The sequence below is a fragment of the Camelus bactrianus genome, chromosome 16 (genome assembly GCF_048773025.1).
Source record: "Camelus bactrianus isolate YW-2024 breed Bactrian camel chromosome 16, ASM4877302v1, whole genome shotgun sequence".
Classification (NCBI taxonomy): domain Eukaryota; kingdom Metazoa; phylum Chordata; class Mammalia; order Artiodactyla; family Camelidae; genus Camelus; species Camelus bactrianus.
In genome coordinates, this window is record NC_133554.1 from 46728227 (window position 1) to 46746681 (window position 18455).

The 18455-nt window shown below is 53.9% G+C and overlaps 2 protein-coding genes across 6 annotated transcripts in view; one reads left to right on the plus strand and one right to left on the minus strand.

Moving 5' to 3' along the window:
- Window positions 1-13284, plus strand: part of MAP3K3 (mitogen-activated protein kinase kinase kinase 3) — a 58425-nt gene extending 45141 nt beyond the window's left edge. For 2 of the 4 annotated variants that reach the window (XM_074343462.1, XM_074343464.1), the window contains 10 exons: window positions 328-461; window positions 3650-3711; window positions 5532-5599; window positions 5867-5959; window positions 6612-6803; window positions 7347-7495; window positions 8086-8217; window positions 8707-8836; window positions 9201-9378; window positions 10515-13284. In XM_074343462.1, the coding sequence (XP_074199563.1) occupies window positions 328-461; window positions 3650-3711; window positions 5532-5599; window positions 5867-5959; window positions 6612-6803; window positions 7347-7495; window positions 8086-8217; window positions 8707-8836; window positions 9201-9378; window positions 10515-10743 (1367 nt within the window). In that variant the 3' untranslated portion in view covers window positions 10744-13284. Of the gene's footprint in view, window positions 1-327; window positions 462-3649; window positions 3724-5531; window positions 5600-5866; window positions 5960-6611; window positions 6804-7346; window positions 7496-8085; window positions 8218-8706; window positions 8837-9200; window positions 9379-10514 lie in introns of all 4 variants that reach the window. The other 2 variants (XM_074343461.1, XM_074343463.1) reach the window with 1 other exon arrangement.
- A 1369-nt stretch (window positions 13285-14653) lies between these two features.
- Window positions 14654-17022, minus strand: LIMD2 (LIM domain containing 2). Of its 2 annotated transcripts, none has more exons than XM_074343471.1 (5): window positions 16863-17022; window positions 16071-16156; window positions 15830-15874; window positions 15610-15749; window positions 14654-15535 (listed from the first exon to the last, which is right to left on the minus strand). In XM_074343471.1, the coding sequence occupies exons 2-5, from the start codon at window positions 16110-16112 to the stop codon at window positions 15376-15378; spliced, it is 387 nt and encodes a 128-aa protein (XP_074199572.1). In that variant the 5' UTR covers window positions 16113-16156; window positions 16863-17022; the 3' UTR covers window positions 14654-15375. The 2 variants fall into 2 exon arrangements, with proteins under 2 accessions (XP_074199572.1, XP_074199573.1); XM_074343472.1 differs by lacking the exon at window positions 16863-17022 and adding an exon at window positions 16801-16844.
- Window positions 17023-18455: the final 1433 nt, after the last annotated feature.

Below are 18455 nucleotides of genomic sequence, written 5' to 3' on the forward strand. Positions count from 1 at the left end.
AGTCAGTTTCTTGAAGGACATTGAAAGTAAGAGTTTAAATTCCTTAAAGACTATCTTTCAAAGATATGCTCCCTATCATTCTTTGACTTTTCTGCTGTTTTCCTTCTTTCTCAGGATCCTTGGATTAGTGGGAGGAGCCACCTGGCTCGGGACATTTCCTTGAGCCTCAGCACTTTGTTAGGCCCACCCTCACTTCCATGATGTGCAAAGAGCCAAACGGCTCTCCACCAGTTTCTGCAGCAGGTGCTTGGTCTGGGCTGGCCTCCTGCTCCTCTCAGGCTGCAGGTCCTGGGCTCTGCAGTCAACGGTCTTGTTTCTGTGCTCTAGGCTCCCAGAACGCTGGCCGAAGCTCACCTCCCCCTGGCTACGTGCCTGAGCGGCAGCAGCGCATTGCCCGACAGGGGTCCTACACCAGCATCAACAGTGAGGGGGAGTTCATCCCAGAGACCAGCGAGCAGTGTGTGAGTATAACACGGGGGGGAGGGGGAGACAGGGCTGGGGTGCGGCTTGGGGTGCATCAGACCAAGGTTATAATGGAAGAATCTTAGTGGGCATAGTGTGGAGGTCAGGTGCTTGAGTCCCATCAGATAGCTGTTTTGTTTACCAGGCCTGCTCAAATATGGATTATTTCTTTCTGGGGGCCAAATATCAGTTCCTACCAAAGGCAGGATCTAAGCTACCTCACCTCCTTGGTGTTGGATGTGCCTTCAACACATTTTTCCTCTTCTGTGGTCCTCTCACGGTTCTCCCTGCAGAATACCACTCTGCTCTTTGCATACTTCTTACAACCACTTGTCATTTCTGCAGAGTTTTAACATATGACCAACCCTAAGCTGACAGATTTTGTTTTTCCTTGGCCATTTCTTGATGAAATGTAGGGAGTATACCAATCCAAAGTAGGACTGTTACTTCAGGTGAGGTTTTATCGTATTAGACAACTACGTTAGTTATCTATTCCTACAGAACAAATTACCACAAACTTAGCTTAAAACAACATACAACATAATATTTATTATTTTACAGTTTCCTTGGGTTTGGAATCCAGGCGTGACTTAGCTAGGTTCTCTGTTCTGGGTCACATAAGGCTGCAGTCAAGTGCCAGCCAGGCTGCATTTCTTTCTAAGCTTGGGGTTCCCTTCTAAGTTCAAATAGATGTTGGCAGAATTTAGTTTCTTGAGGTCAGTAGCACTGTGGTACCTGTTTTCTTGGTGGCTGTCAGCCAGGGGCCACTCTGAGCTCCTAAAAGCTGCCTGTAGTTCCTTGAAATCTGACCCTCTCACAATATGACAGTTTATTCAAGGCCAGCAGGAGAATCTCTTGCTCCAGTCTGCAAAAATGGAGTCTTGTGTAACTTACCTATAATCATGGGAATGCATATCCCATCCTCTTTGCTGTAGTCTGTTCACTAGAAGCAAATCACAAATTCTGCCTATACTCAAGGGGAGGGGGTTATACAAGGCTGGGACTCATTGGGGTGGGTGTCACCTTAGGGTGTGTCTACCACAATGGTTCACCCATTTTAATGGCTAGCTTTTTAAACTAGTGGCTCACTTGATGAAAATTGCCCTTTGGTTTAGTGAACTCAACAAGAATGAGATCTCTGGCTTCATTCTGAAGTTCTTTCAGTGAGCTTGCTTTGACTGCAAAGATCTGTCTTATAAATTTTGGGGATTTGATCTTGAAGGGGGAAATTTCTTAAGGGTAAGTGGATACAGTTGAAGAACCAGCACGATCACATGGGGGACTTTACCAAAAAACCCTGATTCTTATAACTTTCCTTTTTCCAAAAACTAATTCTTACAGCCTTTTTTCCCCCTCAATAGCTAGTCTCTGTACAGCATTATTCAAACTATATAGGCTGTGAGAAGCCTTTTTAAACTGCTGCTTCTCTCTCCTGTAGTCCTGCCTTCCGGATAACTTTACGTTTAGAACAGTGACGTAGAGTGCTGTTAGCTGCAGATTCCCTTCTTAGGTATCTTACTGACCATCCTTTCCATTTTCTCTAAACAGAGTACCTCTGGGCATCAGCTGTAGTAGGGTGACTTGGGTGCAAAACCTCAGAGATTGCAAATGAGTTCAATTGTCTTTGCTCGTATCCCTCCCCGTGGCCCTATACCCTGGTCCTTTCGCTGTCTTGCTCTACCTCCCTTGCCCTGGAAGGCATGGAAGTGTTAGACTCCTAGTGAAGACAGACTTTTAAGAAGAGGCCAAGGAGGGTGGCAGCTGGGGAATGCCCAAGTCCTTCTCCATTGCCCGCCTCTTTAGCTAAAGAGAGTTGCTGCCAGTAAAGGGCTGTTCAAGATAAATCCACTTAACCGAGACCAAAACAGCATAGTGAAAGAATATTCAACCAGGACTTTCTTGAAAAGTGAAACTAAGATAAATTTATCCTGTTTTTTCTTTGATCAGATTTGAGTAATAGTTGCATCTATTTGCTAATTTTCAGGATGAACAAAGCATGATTCATGCTAATTTTTTTGCCTTAATTTTTAAAAATCTTGCTAGCACAATGTAACTTCCTTCACTTCCCTTTGACTTCTGCAGCACTGTCATAAAGAGGGTCCTTTCCCCAGAAGACTTCATGGGATTCAGTGTTTTCTGAAGGTTCCTCTTGAACCTTTGGTGTTCCTCCTTCACTACACCTGTCACCTAGTTATACTTGCTCTTTCTCTCTTCTTCTGTTATTTGGTCTGACTTTGCCAAATATGCACTTGATGGATTGGGAGCAGTTCTTTCCCATGTTGGTTTTATCCACTTGGGGAAATCCTATATCCTTAGCAAGGTTTTTGCAGTTTTACTTTGCAATTAATTTGCCTTATTGGCAGTTTTTAAAAATCATATAAGTCAGTATATGGGTGAAACTGTAGGTGAGTAGGATTCTAGAATTAAGTGGGAGGAGAAAGTTTGAGTTGGAAACCAATTTTATAAAAGTTGTTCATGAATTGTCATAATTCTCATACTCCGATTCCCTATGTTTAGATCTCAGGTAATGAATTCTCTGATAGTGAGTACCCCCCATAGGCAAAATGAAGGGGAAATTAATTGGGAAAAAAATCTAATCTGAAGGCTTTCTGTTAGTCTGACGAAGGACCAGAGAAGCATGTTAATTTACATAGATACCTAATGGCTCCGCATGGGAGCCAGGAACCTGGGAAGGTTTTGTTTTGTGTCAGCTCTGTACTGACTGCTGTCATGATTTCAGATAATTCTCCTCACCTTTCTAGACCTGCAGTTGGCTCACCTGTGAAATGAGGGCAATACTTGTCTTTGTAAATTATAAATTATGGGCTGTGAACAGAAGCATTTACAGTCCCACCCAAATGCACTAGAAGCCTCTGTGGGGTAGAACCATCTCTGGCGCCAGGATCCAAAGTTCACAAGCCAAGAAAATGCCAATGAGAAAAGCAGCGTCTCTGCTCTGCTCTCCTGGCCGGGCTCCTTGGGATGCCAGCCAGGCATTTTTCATCTCTCCTGGAAATGTGCCTTGTTGACTACGGCGGAGAGTGGTACCTTCCTAACCAGTCTTCTCGTTGCCCAGGCAGAGAAAGGGCACTTTTATATTTTGAAAAAAAAAGACCATTTGCTGGCTTTGGCTGGGTCACCTGGCTGGGACCGGGGCTGGGATTTTATTTTACGACTTGCCTTGCAGATGCTGGATCCCCTGAGCAGTGCTGAAAATTCCTTGTCAGGAAGCTGCCAATCCTTGGACAGGTCAGCAGACAGGTATGGGGCTGTGGCTGGCTTGGGGGTTAGTGTCTAGGTGTTCTTGAAACTAATAAACTGAGGAAATAGAGTTAACTAGTATGTGTCTCCAATCTAGGCACTGGTCTGCAGGCCCCTGGTTAAAACATCTTACTTCTGGGAAAGAAGCCTCTCACTGGGATTCCTAGCCCTCTCCTTAGTTTTCCAAACACCAGGAGAATGTTGTTTGTATAATTAGATGAATATAATAGTAGCTCATAATAGCCACTCACATGTGTTAAATGCCTGCTCTGTAGTTCCAAGTGCTTTACGTGCTTTGACTTTCCACATAATACATGCTGCTCTTGTACTCTCGGCCTCGTTGCTGTGATCTGGACTGAGAAGCAGCAGACCTTCAACATATTAGGGACAAAATTTGTGGGTTTACTTTCATTTTTTTTCTCCAAGTGTTTCTGGTAGAATAAGAAAGTGGAATATAAAAACCAGGAAACAAAATATCTAGACTGCCTAGCTTACCTCACTGCCTGCTTGGTGTGTAATCTTGTTCTTACACTTTGGGAGGGGACAGGTGCTGTCCTTTACACACCACATGGTTCTGCAGAGCTGGTTTACTGGTCAGTGGGGGTGTTTGGAGGTGGCTTTGGCATTGATCCAACCAGTCTCTCACTTTGTCCTTGTTATGCCCAAGAACACGTTTGACCATGTCTGGCTGGGCTTAGGGCTGTGGTCAGAGGCTCTGGAGCGGTTAGGGGAGTTTTCTTTTCTTTGTGTAACTGATTAATTGCTCACATCGGTACTCTCCTTGTGACCATGGCCAGATCTGTGTGTGTCTCTCCTAACAGACCTGCGCACTGGTGAGTGTGGTCTCCCCTCGAGGTATCATAGAACAGTCACAGTTGCTTGTTGGCATCCAATCCGTAGCCTTGTTTTGGGCTTGCTTTCCAACCAGGAATGCAAAGAGGCACAGGTAAAAGTGCCAGAAGTTGCTGCCACAAATTGAGGGCTCTGCCAGGACAGGGACTGACTTTTGGACTCGCTTCTAAGTTTTGTTGCCAAGCCAGGGGAGGAGAAGGGGATGGGACGGGACTACAGAAGGTCTAGCAGTTGGGAAGTAGGGGATAGCCCTGCATCACTGCCTTGAGAGTTTCTGACCTATGACTCTCTCAAAAAGCTCTCGTACATGAGGGAAAGGGCCATTCAGGTGGATGCTGGGAAAGATAGCTCAGTTTACCTACTTGATTCTTTAATTTATCCTCTGTCCCTCCAGTGCTTTGTTTTCTCCTCCTTGGGAGTCAAACTCAGTGACCTGGACTTACTGCCTTGAGGTCTGGCCTGATTTGAGCTCAAGGCTGCCATGTTCCTTTCATGGGGTCTGGAGCCATGTAGACCCAGCACCACCAAATATTGGTCAGTTAGCTTTGGACAAGTTTCCCTTAACCACTCTGTTCCTCAGTTTTCCTCATCTCTAAAATGGGGTGGTGGTGATTAGTCTGAAAGGAAGATGCAGGGTGTTGCTATCTTTATTACTGCCCTGGGTAGGGGATGTTTTACAGCTCTTCCCCTGTTACCAAAGCGGGAGGAAAGGGCAAGAAGAGAAAGTGCTGTTAGAGGGGAAGTTGGTTGGACTGGAGGGATTCATTATTCAGGGTCCAGTCAGATGAGAGCCTCAGACTAGTAAAGTAGGATGCTGAGCTCAGAAGATGGCTGTTTCTCTCGAACTCTGCTTCATACCAGATAATGTGGGAAGGAGTTAGGAAAAGGAGGCTATCTGGGTGAGCTGCTTTGGAGGTACCCAGAAGTCTACTTTGTGATTTGTTTTATTTTTCTAGCCCATCCTTCCGGAAATCACGAATGTCCCGAGCCCAGAGCTTCCCAGACAACAGACAGGAGTTCTCTGGTGAGTTCTCCAGAGCCTGGGTGAGCACTGTAGGGTGTCTGGGTGGGGCTGCAGGCAGTCTGCTCCTGAGAGCTGAGTTAGGAAGAGAAGCCAAGGCTATTTCTTTGTTTTGTTTTGTTTTGTTTTGTTTTGTTTTTGGGATGGGTGCAAGGCTGTTTTTTAATTCTTCTCGGGCCTACTGCTCTGAGGTCTCGGGTGACCTAGAGGCTTAAATGGATCACTCACACTGGCCTATCCTGAAGCCAGTGATTCCTCTGTCTTACTCAGATCGGGAAACTCAGCTCTATGACAAAGGGGTCAAAGGTGGAACCTACCCCCGGCGCTACCACGTGTCTGTGCACCACAAGGACTACAACGATGGTGAGTGCACCTTCATCCTGCCCCCTGCCGGCCACCTCAGAAGAGCTGTGGTTAGAGCTCCACCACAGAAAAGCCACTGCAAGGCGGTGGCCCAGACACTCCAAACTCTGTGTTTTGTTTATTCCGGAGGAACTGTGCCCAGGCTTGTGGCAGTAGAGACAGGGTTTTTTTGTTTGTTTGTTTGTTTGTTTTTTAAAAAAAGGAGGGAGGATGGTATTTGCAGACGATGCTACAAATGCTACAGCAACTCCATCCTTTGTCTGAGTGCACAGTGTGCTCCAGGGCTCCAGCTCTCCGACACCCTCTTCTGCCTCTCCCGGCAGCAAATGGGATGGAGCTTCCATAGCGGCTTAGGGTTAGGATGCCAAGGAAAACAGAAACCAGCCGTGGATTGGCCCTGAGAGTGATGTGGGGCCTGAGGGCCAGCCCTGTGCCTTCCCTTTGGCCAGGGCTCACTGAACCACCTGTGGCTGCTTCCTAATTCCCACTATTGTCCTGGTTCTCAGGGTGCTTGAGACATTAGCCATTCTGGCATGAGTCTGGTAGGAGGGCAGATAGGAGGGAGCAGAGCTGGTGTTATGACCCGGTTTGCACATTCAGCCTCGTGGCCAGGGATCTGACTTGCTCTGCTCTGGCCCCTGCACCTCTTCAGGCAGAAGAACATTTCCCCGAATACGGCGACATCAAGGCAACCTGTTCACCCTGGTGCCCTCCAGCCGCTCCCTGAGCACGAATGGCGAGAACATGGGTCTGGCGGTGCAGTACCTGGACCCTCGAGGACGCCTGCGGAGTGCGGACAGTGAGAACGCCCTCTCTGTGCAGGAGAGGAACGTGCCGACCAAGTGTGAGGAGTGGGCCCTAGCCAATAGGAGGCTGCCCTGGGGATGCTCAGACCACCTGCTGGGCAGGAGGCCAGTGGGTCCACTGAGGCTGTTCGGCTCAGCAGTTGGCTGTTCTGACCCATCCACACCCCATAGAAGAGCCTGCGGGTGGGCAGCACATTCCTTGGACCTTAGTCCTCACTCCACTGTTGTGTGACAAGCCACTTCTCCTCTTTGGTCTTTAGTTTTTTCATGTTTAAACTGAAGAACAATCTCCTAATCCCTGACATAACGAGATATTTAGGGGCTTTGGAAGTAAAGGTATTTGATCAATACAGATGAGCATTCAACCATGATTTTAGCCAGTCCTCTGCTTCTCGGGACTTGGGCCTTAAGGTCTGATTGACCAGGGCTATAGGCGTACTCCAGATGGGGGTGGAGGTGCTGGCTGAGAGATGTGATGCTGCCAGGTCTGGCGGGGGTGGATGGAGCCTCTGGAGAATGAGGCAGAATGTCGGGAAGTAAGTGTTTGAACTTGAATGCTCTTTCCTTCTGTTCCCCTGTAGCTCCTAGTGCTCCTATCAATTGGCGCCGGGGGAAGCTCTTAGGCCAGGGTGCCTTTGGCAGGGTCTATTTGTGCTATGACGTGGACACAGGACGCGAACTTGCTTCTAAGCAGGTCCAGTTTGACCCAGACAGTCCTGAGACAAGCAAGGTACTGCCTTCCTCATAGTCTGACTTTCTGTTCCTCCCTCTCAACAAAATGCCCATCTCATTGCACAGACTAATTGCTTGAGGTGCTACAGGTTGCTTCCCCCATCATTCTTCCTCCCAGGCTCCCCTGCTGTCTACCCTGGCCCTGGGGAGGGATTGGGTATGAGGAACTGAGCTGGTGCCAAAGTGCCAAGCAACCCAAACTGAGAGGTGATGGCCACTGCCACAAGGAGCAGTACCTGCCCTACTCTCACCAAACAGATGTTCTCTCAGCCCTTGAACCAGGAAGGAGCCTATCTTTGGAGTTTTTGGCCTTGGATATGGCCTTTATTCCACTTTGAGTGGACAAATATAGCAGTTACCTTAACTAAGCAGCCCCACCCCACTGCTGCTATCTTCCAGCTTGGGAGTGCCACCATCCCAAGGCTTGTCCAACATTGTGGACAAGGGCCAGACCATTGTGAGTCCCCCTTTTCTCCAGCTGACGTTTCCAAGGCAGACAGACTCCTCTGAAGCCACTGACTAGAGGCTGAGCTGATCCTAGGCAGGATCACCCTGAGGGCCTGGGTGACCTCTGGGCCCCTCCCCTAGGAGGTGAGTGCTCTGGAGTGTGAGATCCAGTTGCTGAAGAACTTGCAGCACGAGCGCATAGTGCAGTACTATGGCTGCCTGCGGGACCGCGCCGAGAAGACTCTGACCATCTTCATGGAGTACATGCCGGGGGTATGTGCCCCTTGATGCGTGTGGGACACAAAAGAGGGGGCCCGACCTGGGGCTGGGGGCTGTGGAATGGGGGTCCCTTTTACATGGGTCTGATCACCTGAGACCCCAGAGGCTCAGGGGAGAAGGTGAAATAACAGCAGGGTTTGGAGTCAGCAGGGCCCTCCTCTGGCTGCAGTGATGCTGTGTGATGAGAAATGTCCCAGGCCAGCCTGACCCGAGGCTTACAGGGCAGCTGCACTGGCCAGTGAGTGCCGCCTTTACCTGGAGCAGACAGGTCTCCCTTCTGGATTTGGGTCATCCACTGCTTAAGGGAAAGCCTGTCTCCCACTTTTCTGCAAGCTGCCTAACAGTCCCTAGCAAAGTGCCTGGCACATTGCATATGGGGATTTGATGACTCACTCCTTCGCTGCAGCGCTGGGGACTGGAAATAGCCTTGCCCTCTTCCTGCTGCCTTCCTGCAGTGACTCCCTCTGACTCCTGTGGCTCTAGGGCTCAGTGAAAGACCAGCTGAAGGCCTATGGAGCTCTGACAGAAAGTGTGACCCGAAAATACACCCGGCAGATCCTGGAGGGCATGTCCTACCTGCACAGCAACATGATTGTTCACCGGGACATCAAGGGTGAGCAGGGGCAGGCTGTGGGGTCCACAGGATCTGGCCACTTGGGAACTTCCAGCCTGGTCATTTCACACTTTCTGAAAAGAACCCTAATTGCCTCCTTGGGGGATTGGTGTAAAGATCAGTTAAGCAACTGGGGGAAATACTGTAAAGTGCTCTGCTGATGCTGGCCATGGTGATGACCGTTCTGTGCTGCAGGGTTGAGGCTTCCTGTCACTAGCCTGTTTGCTCTGTGCAGTCTGGGTCTAATTCTTGGTAGCCCCCATTCTCCCCAGCAGCCCTTGGACCTGGGAGGGAAGGACTGAGGGAGGATGATGGAAAGTGCCCAGGGGTCCAGGGTTGCAACCTCTGCTCTTTCATGCCTTAGGAGCCAACATCCTCCGAGACTCTGCTGGGAATGTGAAGCTGGGGGACTTTGGGGCCAGCAAGCGCCTGCAGACCATCTGCATGTCAGGCACGGGCATGCGCTCAGTCACCGGCACACCCTACTGGATGAGCCCTGAGGTGATCAGCGGTGAGGGCTACGGAAGGAAGGCAGACGTGTGGTGAGCGCTGGGGATATGCTGGGACCCCATCTCCCTGTCTGGGCTGTAGTGGCACCAACTTAGAAATGAGGCCTGGGGGCTTTGCAGTGTGGCAGGAGGAAGTGAGAACAGTTGCCTCTGGCCAGCAAAGCCAGCCAAGATGCAGGCTCCATGTACTCAGAGCTGGTGGTGCCTGCAGCAGCTCATACAGCAGAAGCGTTGTGTTTTAACTCTGAGTAGCAACTGTTGGTTACTGCTGGAAACTTAGGCCGTGGAAGACATCCCTGATGTCTGCTAAATCTATGAAAGAAGTAGGATCCATTCTCAAGGCCTGGATCAGTGTTCTAAACAATAGCAGGTTTCTGCTCTCTCTCCTAGTGCTCAGATGGCTTGCATTTGTGCTACCTAATTTCATGTCCATCCTCTGAAAGGGCCTGAGAATCTTGAGAGCATCTCTTCCTCTTAGAACGTTATTGAGGTGGGCTGAATAACAGCCCCCTGAAGATACACATGTACTGACCCCTAAGGGGTTAGTAAATGTTACCTTATAGGCAGTAGGGCCTTTGCAAATTTGATTAATTTAAGAATTTTGAAATAGGGAGTTTATCCTGGATTATCCAGATGGACCCAGTATAATTACACAAGTCCTTATAAAAAGAGGGCAGGAGAACAGAGTCGGTAGTAAGAGATGTTACAATGGAAGCAAGAGGCTGAAGTGATACAGGGAAGGGGCCAGCAGCCAAGGAATGCAGGGAGCCTCTAGAAAAGGCAGAGAAATGGATCCTCCCCTCAGAGTGTCTAGAAGGAACCATCCCCACCAACTCGTTGACTTGAGCCTAGTGAAACTAATTTTAGACTTCTGATCTCCAGAAATGTGTTCTTTTTTTTTTTATGCCACTAGGTTTATGGTAATTTGTTACAGCAGCAGTAGGAAACTAATGTATCCTGGAGCTCAGAGGTGGGTGTAGTTTGTAGACAAGGCTAACAGGGCTTTGAAGCCTTTTCTGGCCTTAGGAACCCTCTACAGGGGTGTCAGCCCCCAGCTTATCTCCTGCCTCAATGTGCTGTGAGAAAAACACTTCCTTTCACTTCAGTGGGCAGGGAGGCTGGGAGCCTGGGGCTGGCTGAGGGGTGACACAGGGCTTCTCTCTCTCCAGGAGCCTGGGCTGCACCGTGGTGGAGATGCTGACAGAGAAACCACCTTGGGCAGAGTATGAAGCCATGGCCGCCATTTTCAAGATTGCCACCCAGCCCACCAATCCTCAGCTGCCCTCCCACATCTCTGAGCATGGCCGGGACTTCCTGAGGCGCATTTTCGTGGAGGCCCGCCAAAGACCTTCAGCCGAGGAGCTGCTCACACACCACTTTGCACAGCTCGTGTACTGAGCTCTTAAGGCCACGCTGCTGCTGGCTGTCCCCTGCTGCAAGGGCAGGGGGCTGCTGTGGGGCTCAGCAGTATTGCTGCTTCTCCCAGGCAAGGCTGTGGACCATGGAGCTGCAGTCTAGCCAGCGTTGTCTGTGCCCTTCTGCTACTGGGGCTCAGAGCCAGGTGGGGTGGCTGCAGCCTTAAGGACTGGGAGCCCCCAGCCTACCAGACCCAAGAGCACCGGCGTCCTAAGCTCAGTGTGGAGGGGAAGGGGCTAGGAACAGTGTTCAAGGCACCATGGGCCCCTCCCTCGGGGCTGTGTCCTGACAATGCAGTCAGCACCAGACCCCAGAGGAGGGTCTGGGGGCACAGGATGGACACGAGGGTCTGAATAGTGTTACTTTCATTCAGAGTGTTATTTTGTTTGTCCTCCTCATATCTGGAGACCATCAGGGCATCTCTGGGCTGGATAGGCCCACCCAAGCCTGAGGTAAAGTCCAGCATCCCGTAGCCCATGGAAAGCAGAGGCCTGGGCCACGTGCTCCCTGGAGCCCCCAGGCCAGCTTTGCCAGTCCTAGTCCTCTACCAAAGATGAATGAAGCAAATGTTATGCTGCCTTATTCAGGGAAGGAGGAGCCTGTCCTGCCTGCCCCCATGACCCTGACCAACTCCCCTCACCCTCAAGCAGGGGCCTGAGATGTGGAACTGTCCCCACTGAGGGGGAGACCCAGTTTTGTCAATGCAATTGTCTCTGTTTTACAAGTTGGAGTCACTCTTATGTACCCAGTTTCTAAACTGGAGAGTTTGCGTGCCCTCTGGGCTGAGTACCCCTGCTGTGGGCTTGGGCCTTGGGCCAGATTGGAAAGAGCTGAAGGAAGGTAAGGGCTTTTGTGCTCCTTGTCTGGCACCTTTCCCCCCACTGGAGCAGAAAGAAAGATGGACAACACAGTGAAGGCATCTGAGCCTGCTGGCCACACTGAGTGGGCCATTCAGGACAGCCAGGGGAGTCATGTTAGGCTGGTTGTGAGTCGTGACTTGCTAGGCTGGAGATCTATCTGGTAGAAAGGAGAGCCTGAATGATGCCACCAACTGTGTCCAAAACCACCAGCTCAGTTCCTCCATGGCCACCCTTGCCCATCACCATGAGGTCTCAGCCTCTTTCCCTTCTAGCTCCTGTGGGGGAGGAATGGCAGCAGGGGCCAGGGAGTCAGAATCTCCAAGCAGCTTAGAGTTGGCCTTATTTACCTCAGCCTGGGGCGCTGGTCCTTTCTTCCGGCCCCTCCCCTCCAAAATGTGCCTATTGCTAGAGCTCCTCCCTCTGAACACCCAGTTTCCTTGGGAGTTGTCATTAAAGGAAAAAAAAAAGCCAGTGCCCAGGGATGACATATCTCCAAGGAGCTGGGGATTAGCTCCAGGCAGCTCATTGCCAGCCATGCCCACTCCCCCATGGGCACCAGAACAAGCCAAAGCCTTCGTTGTATGTTGACGATGCACTTTTATGAATGTAGTTTCTATCGCTGTTTTTAGCCTTTTCACATCATGTAATGTGAGGCCTTGTACTTGTTAATTTATATCTCAGATCATATTTGATGGTTTATATATATATCAATTCTAGACTGTTACAGGTGATGGACGCCTCAAGAGAGAGAAGAGAAAATGAAAGCAGCTGGTTTTGCAGGAATGTGTGTTGCACGGTGCCAGATGGGCCTGGGCCCTGTTTCCATCCTCTTCCCCTAGGTGCCTATCAGGCACCCCCAGCCCAGCCCTCTGAAGACAGTGAGCATGTGCTCCTACCTCCACCTCGGCTCTTGCCCAGGGTGGGGACCGGCCCCTCATCTCGACCAAAGCTGCCAGGTGGCAGCTCGGCCTCTCCACAACCCCGTTCCTGACGGCTGTAGCACTCTTCTTGGGCCCACACTCCGTCCCCAGTTCCCACCCCCCAACAGGAAACAAGAGCGTGGTGCCGGCACTGTCAAGATAAGACAACTCTGTGTCCCAGGTTCAGGCTCTCACAGAGCCCCACCCACCCCGGGGCCTTACCTCACAGGGAATGTTTTAAAAAATGATTTTGTAAACAAGCCAACAAACCCTGCACTCCAAAAAGAACAAAAGACCCTGATTTTTTTGTGCCAAAAACTGTGGACATGCTGGCTCAGCATCCTCAGGACCAAGCTGTTGCTTAATTTTAATTTATTGTTTTTTTATTAAATAATCCAGATGAAGTTATGGGCCTAAGATGGCCTGGCCCAAAGGCTCTGAAGGGCAGTCTCCTAGCAGCCCCAGGCTGGCTGTGGGAAGGGCCGTGCCACCATTTGCTTGTCATTCCGTGGGGGATGTCGGCCTTGGCCAACCCAACACGGAGAGGCCAGGGCCGGGGACAGTCCACACTCCACCGCCCTCCTGCCCCTCCTGCCCACCCCAGCTCTGTGTCTGTGTCTGAATTGTGGATCGTGCAGAAGAACCTGCAGCCATAGTTATTTGACTATATCTCGACCGAGGGCTTGCAGTGCAAAGCCAGGCCAGTGTCGCGCATTACTTAACAATAAAAGGGATCATTTATACCTGAGGGGTCCTGTGGCAGTGCTTTTGGGCAGGGGTGTGGGGGAAGTAGGTGTCTGTCCAGGAGGAGCCCAGTATGCAGACAATAAGCCTACATCCCTCAGCAGACAACCTGAAACAGCTGCAAGAGGGCTCCTGGGATGATGTGACTTGGCTGGTAGGACCGCTAGCTCAGAGGGGCCGCCTCCTCTCCTCCCCACTCCTAGGAGCTCTGCTGAGGGTGGTTCCACCAGGGCTGACTTACTGAGGTGGCACTGATCGCTCTCCTGACCTGAGCATCACTGTGGCTGGGTTCCCAGGACCTTTGTGCTCGGCCAGCTCAGGGAAGGACTCCTAAGTCGTATCCTTGCAGGGCAGGGATCTGGTGTCTCCCTCACAGTCTATCTGCCGCTGTTGCTTAGCTCAAGCAGAAAGAGACCATTGTTGTCCCCATCTGATGCCTCTGGTACGGAAGTTGAACCTGTCCTGAGTGAGGCTATTAGCAGCTCTCCTTACTCTGAGGACCCAGGCTCAGGGTGCCATTTCTGCTTACTGTTAGCTCTGCCACTTCCAGGGGCACAGCACAGTGGCCCACCTGCCACCAGTTTGAGGCCCAGCTCCCTCATGTCCTCTGGACATAAGCTTACTTGGGAACTTAAGAACTTGTATGGGGTGGAAGCAGCATATCCCCAAGGAGTCTGCCCTCTTGTTCCGCCAACTCATGTAGTCCACGGACAGCTGGGGGAATTCAGGACAGCTGAGTCTGGGGCAGGACAACCCAGACTTTCTGCCTGGATGCTGCTGGGGTTCGGGGAGGCCTCAGGTCTTTCAAGCTTTCCTTGTTTGTTCTGCTGTAAACCGTTGTCCTTCAGGAACAGATGAGCTGCTTTTCCTTAGACTACCTGTGGCAGACTACAGCTGCCACATTCCCTGGAGCTTGAAAAAGCAGGGGGAAGATGACAAATGGGGAAAAGGCACAGAGACTAAGGAACCTCTGATAGCAATGGGTCTGCTGGTTCCCACCATCCCTTCCTGATTTCCAGGGCAAAGGGGATCCACCAAAGACTTGGTAAAAGGATTCTGCCTTTCACCCTAACACACTGAAGTGCAGTGAAGCTAGGCAATGTGACCCACTGATTGGCCTGACCTCTTATGTAACACAAGGCTGAGGGATTTGGTTATTAAATACTCTGGGTTTGGCAGCATGGAGACTTGACAGGGAAGAGGAGATCCCCTTTTCCCAGGCTGCCTTGTGTTTCTCTGACACCCACCGCCCCCCCAACCAAGGGCAGGAGTGCTCTGGGTTGACCCTGTCCCCCTTCACCTCCACATGGTGAGTCTGTCCTTCCTGCCAACAAGCCCCCCATCAGGCCACATAATACAGAGTCAGGATCTGTTGAAATATGTTTAAAACAGGGTTGATCACAACAGTCAGAACCAGAAGAAATGGGAAAAGAGGGGAGCATGGCCCCGCCAGCCCCCCACCAGTCTCTGTGGCTCTCAGCCTGGTGGGTGCTTTAGCTTCTGCTTGACTTCAGCGGTGCCAGACGGTCTCAAGCCCCACTGGGCACACCCTGCCTTGCCTTTCAGGGCAGCAGGGCTGCTCCACTTCCCCTCCCCTTCAGGGTCCTGGTGGGCATTCAGTGAGGCCCGGCAGACGACACACTGGCTCACCTTCTCCAGTTTCCATGGCTCAGGACCAGGCTAAGGGCAGAGGTAGATGGGGAGACGGGGCCACATAGGGCCCCTGGTGGCAGTGAGGGAGCTTGGGACCCTGAGGGGGGCATGCTGACTCCTTGCTGGAGAAAAGGCACCTAGATAGGGAAGCTGGGCTTGGGGGCCTCCCAGGAGGCCATGGGGTGAGTTGGGGCAGGCTGAAAGAAGCAGGAAGCAGGGTGGTAAGCAAACCCCAATCCTGGTTCCCAAACCCCCACCCACTGAGGGAGGAGGAGGGAATCCTGGAGCAGAGCCCTACGCTGGAAACCCTCTGCCTGAGCAAGAGGGCCTCATCCCCTTCCCACCCTGCCCCCACTCGCACCAATCTCTTCCCCACCCTTCCCACGCCTGCTCCAGACCCTCTAAGGAGGGAGGAGGGGTGGACAGTCAGAGGGGCCTCAGGCTGTCTTGGTGCCAGGGTCCACCTCCTTGTGGGCCCAGAGCTCCTTGTGCTGCTTCCGGCCAAAGCCCTCGTCGTAGTTGCCTTTGCTCTTAAACAGCTGCTGAAAGTGGGGTTTGCAGTAAAATTCCCCGTGTAGTGCAGCGTAGCTGCCCAGGCTGCAGAAGCAAAACAGCTGTGGTCAGGTCAAGGCAGGGCGGGAAGGGAAGGGAAGGGCAGGGCGGGGGCGCACCTGAGCTTGGTGTGACAGTGCTTGCAGCAGAAGCAAGAGTTGTGGAAAATGAGCTTGTCAGCCACCAGCCGCTCCATGGGGTACACGGTCTTCTGGCAGGCAGTGCAGGTCTCCTTCACCTGGGCCCGAAGACTGAAGGACTGTTGGGGAAGAGCCTCCATCAGGGACCTGAGCAGCTCCCATCCCTTCCTCCCCGCACACGACAGGCTCAGGGCCCTACCTTGGAGCGCTGAACCGTGCTGCTGCCACCGCTGCCTTTGGCTTCCTGAGGGAGAGGGCAGTTGGGGCAGGGTCAGCTGAGGGATGTCCCAGACCATCGCTGCAGTCACCAGCCCAGATCCCAGGGACACTCAAGGGGGAGAGGAAGGGGACAGGCCAACAAGCTGCTCCTCACCCCCTCACCCGCAGGCATGACACCTGCAGGGGCTGGGGAGTGCCCTCCCACCGGGCTGATCACCTACGTGAGAAGGGGTGGCCTGGGCGGCTCCTGCAGCCTGGAACATGGCTCGTTGGAGGCGATGGAGTCCCCGAGTGCACCCGGTGCGTTCTGCAAGGGGAAGTCGGTTGGGAGGGCCCCACAAGCCTTTCCCCAGCCCGCAGGGTGGGGGAGGGGTGTTTACAAGCAGGGGGCTGGGGGCTGTGGTTGGGACTTTCCCTAAGTCATTTCCTGTTGCTCTGGGTCTTGCCACTTCCGCCCCTCACCCACCTCCCCTCCGCCCGCCACCCCCTAAAGCGGCTCCCCAGGGGGCAGGGGTCCCTGAGTGGAACCATGTGTCAGGGGAAGAACAGAGTTAGCGGGTAGCAGCTGGGGGAGGGGCTCCGCGCGCAGCCGCCCCAGCGCCCGCAGACCCAGACCCCGCCTGGCGAGAGGGGAGGTCAGCAGAGGGCGGGCTTGGAGGAACCGCGGCTAGAATCTGCCGCCCCGGCCTGACCCCGGCCCGCCGGTACCCAGCGCGGGGCCAAAGCGCGGAGGCCGGGGCCCTGGCCGCCCGGGCCGGCGCAGCCTCTGGACAGCGCTCGCCGGCTTGGCCGCCCGCGCTCCTGGCTCCTCGGCCCTGGACCCGCGTGAAGCGGACTCCAGACCTGGGACCCCTGCGGACGCCGGCCTCGGGGCCCGGGTCGAGAGCCACGGGCTGAGGCGCTCGGCGTCCGGACCCCATGGGCGGCGGCTCTCGCGTCCGCAGCCCCCACCTGGGCGGCCCGGGTTGCAAGCCGGACGCCGACCCCTCCCCTGGTCCGCCCGCGGGTCTCACCGGGCCCCGGCCTGGGCCGCGAGGCGGGGGTCGGTCTCCGGGGGACGCCTCGAGTGCAAGGAGTGCGCGCGCGCAAGCTGCCGCGGTTGCCAGTGGTCCCTGAGCGGCCGCGGCCGCCACCGCCTTATCGCGGCACCGCCCCCGCCGGCCCCCGCCCCGCGCCCGCCCATTGGCTCCGCCGCGCCCGGAGCCGCCTCCGGGGCTCCGGCGCCGCCGCCGACCCCCTTTCTGCGCTTTGTCTTCCCCTCGCTCGGCGTCCCCCGCCTTTGTCTACCCCTCGCGCCGACCCCGCGCTCCCGGCGCTCCGCACCGCCCCTGGAGCCCCGCAATCGCGGGCCTCGCGAAGCCGGCCGCCCCGTCGGCCCGCTCCGGACGGAGGCAGGGCCCGGAGCCAGAGGGCTCGATACCACAGGCTTCGAGGCAGGGGCAAGTTCAGGTAGAGACGGCTGCGTGCGCGGGACAAATGGCGTTCCTGGCGCCCCCGCAGCGGAAAAGGATAACCAGGCGCGCCTGGGCCTTTCGCTGCCTCCTTTTCCCTGATAGACCCAACAGCCCCCGCGCCCGTCCGGCGCTCCAAGGGCCCTGCGGCACCATGGACCCGCCCAGGGCCCCCGCGCGGCTCCCACGGCCCCTCTGGCGCGGAGTCCTCCCGCCGCCAGGGGCGCCCCCGCGCGCGCACATTGGGTCGAGGAAGTTGGCAGCGGCGGCCGGGCACGCGGTCCTGCCAAGCGAGGCCGCGAAGCCCGGCCTGTGCCGCAGGGAGGGCCGTGGGAACCCCGTGTTTAGTCACCTTCCGCCGCCACTCCTCAGCGCCTTCTGCCGTCCCGGAGACGGGCCCAGGAGCGCATGTCCTCCCGACGCTGCCGTCCTAAAGCACTTCTGTAACTGGATTTTGTAGGTTTAGTCACCCCCGTCTCCCTCCTCCCCAGCCCCTGCGGGAAGTCGAAGACACCCTCTTCAGGCAAAGAGATTTACATTCTTCAAATAAGCAAACCTCGGTTCATCAAACCTCATCTGACACAAGGGAGCCAGGCCTGAAGATTTGAAGTGACTTGTTCCAAGTAGCAAAGCTACAGCAGCAGGGCTGGCGTGAGAAGCCAGGCCTCCTGACCCCAACCCTGGCTCCTTACTCCAACCCTGGCTCCTTACTCCCTGCCCTCTGGCCAAGCCGGCGGTCTCGGCTCCAGCACACTGCACAACAGGTCTGAGGCACACAGGGGGCAGGGGACTGTCACTCACTTGTGGGGTGGAGCATAAGCTGTGCAGGGAGCACAGCTGGTATCTCTGGGGGTGACACCAGAGACACTGGGCACCAGGGACTGTTGGGCTGGAAGCTATTTCATGAAGCACAGCCCTCAACATAGCTTGTTCCCATACTGTGGCAGGAATAGAACCAGTGGCTCCAGAGTGCAGCCCACACACTTGTCAGGGAACAGAACAGCGCAGCACCTTCTGCCTGGCAGGGGAGTGAGGGAGGCAGCAGGCTTCCCCAGCTCCCAGCTGTTCCCTTGGCTCACTCAGCACACCCACGCTGTGCTTCAGCTTCTCAGCACCCCATCCTTCTCTGGAGAAAGATTTATGTTTGGGTTGAGC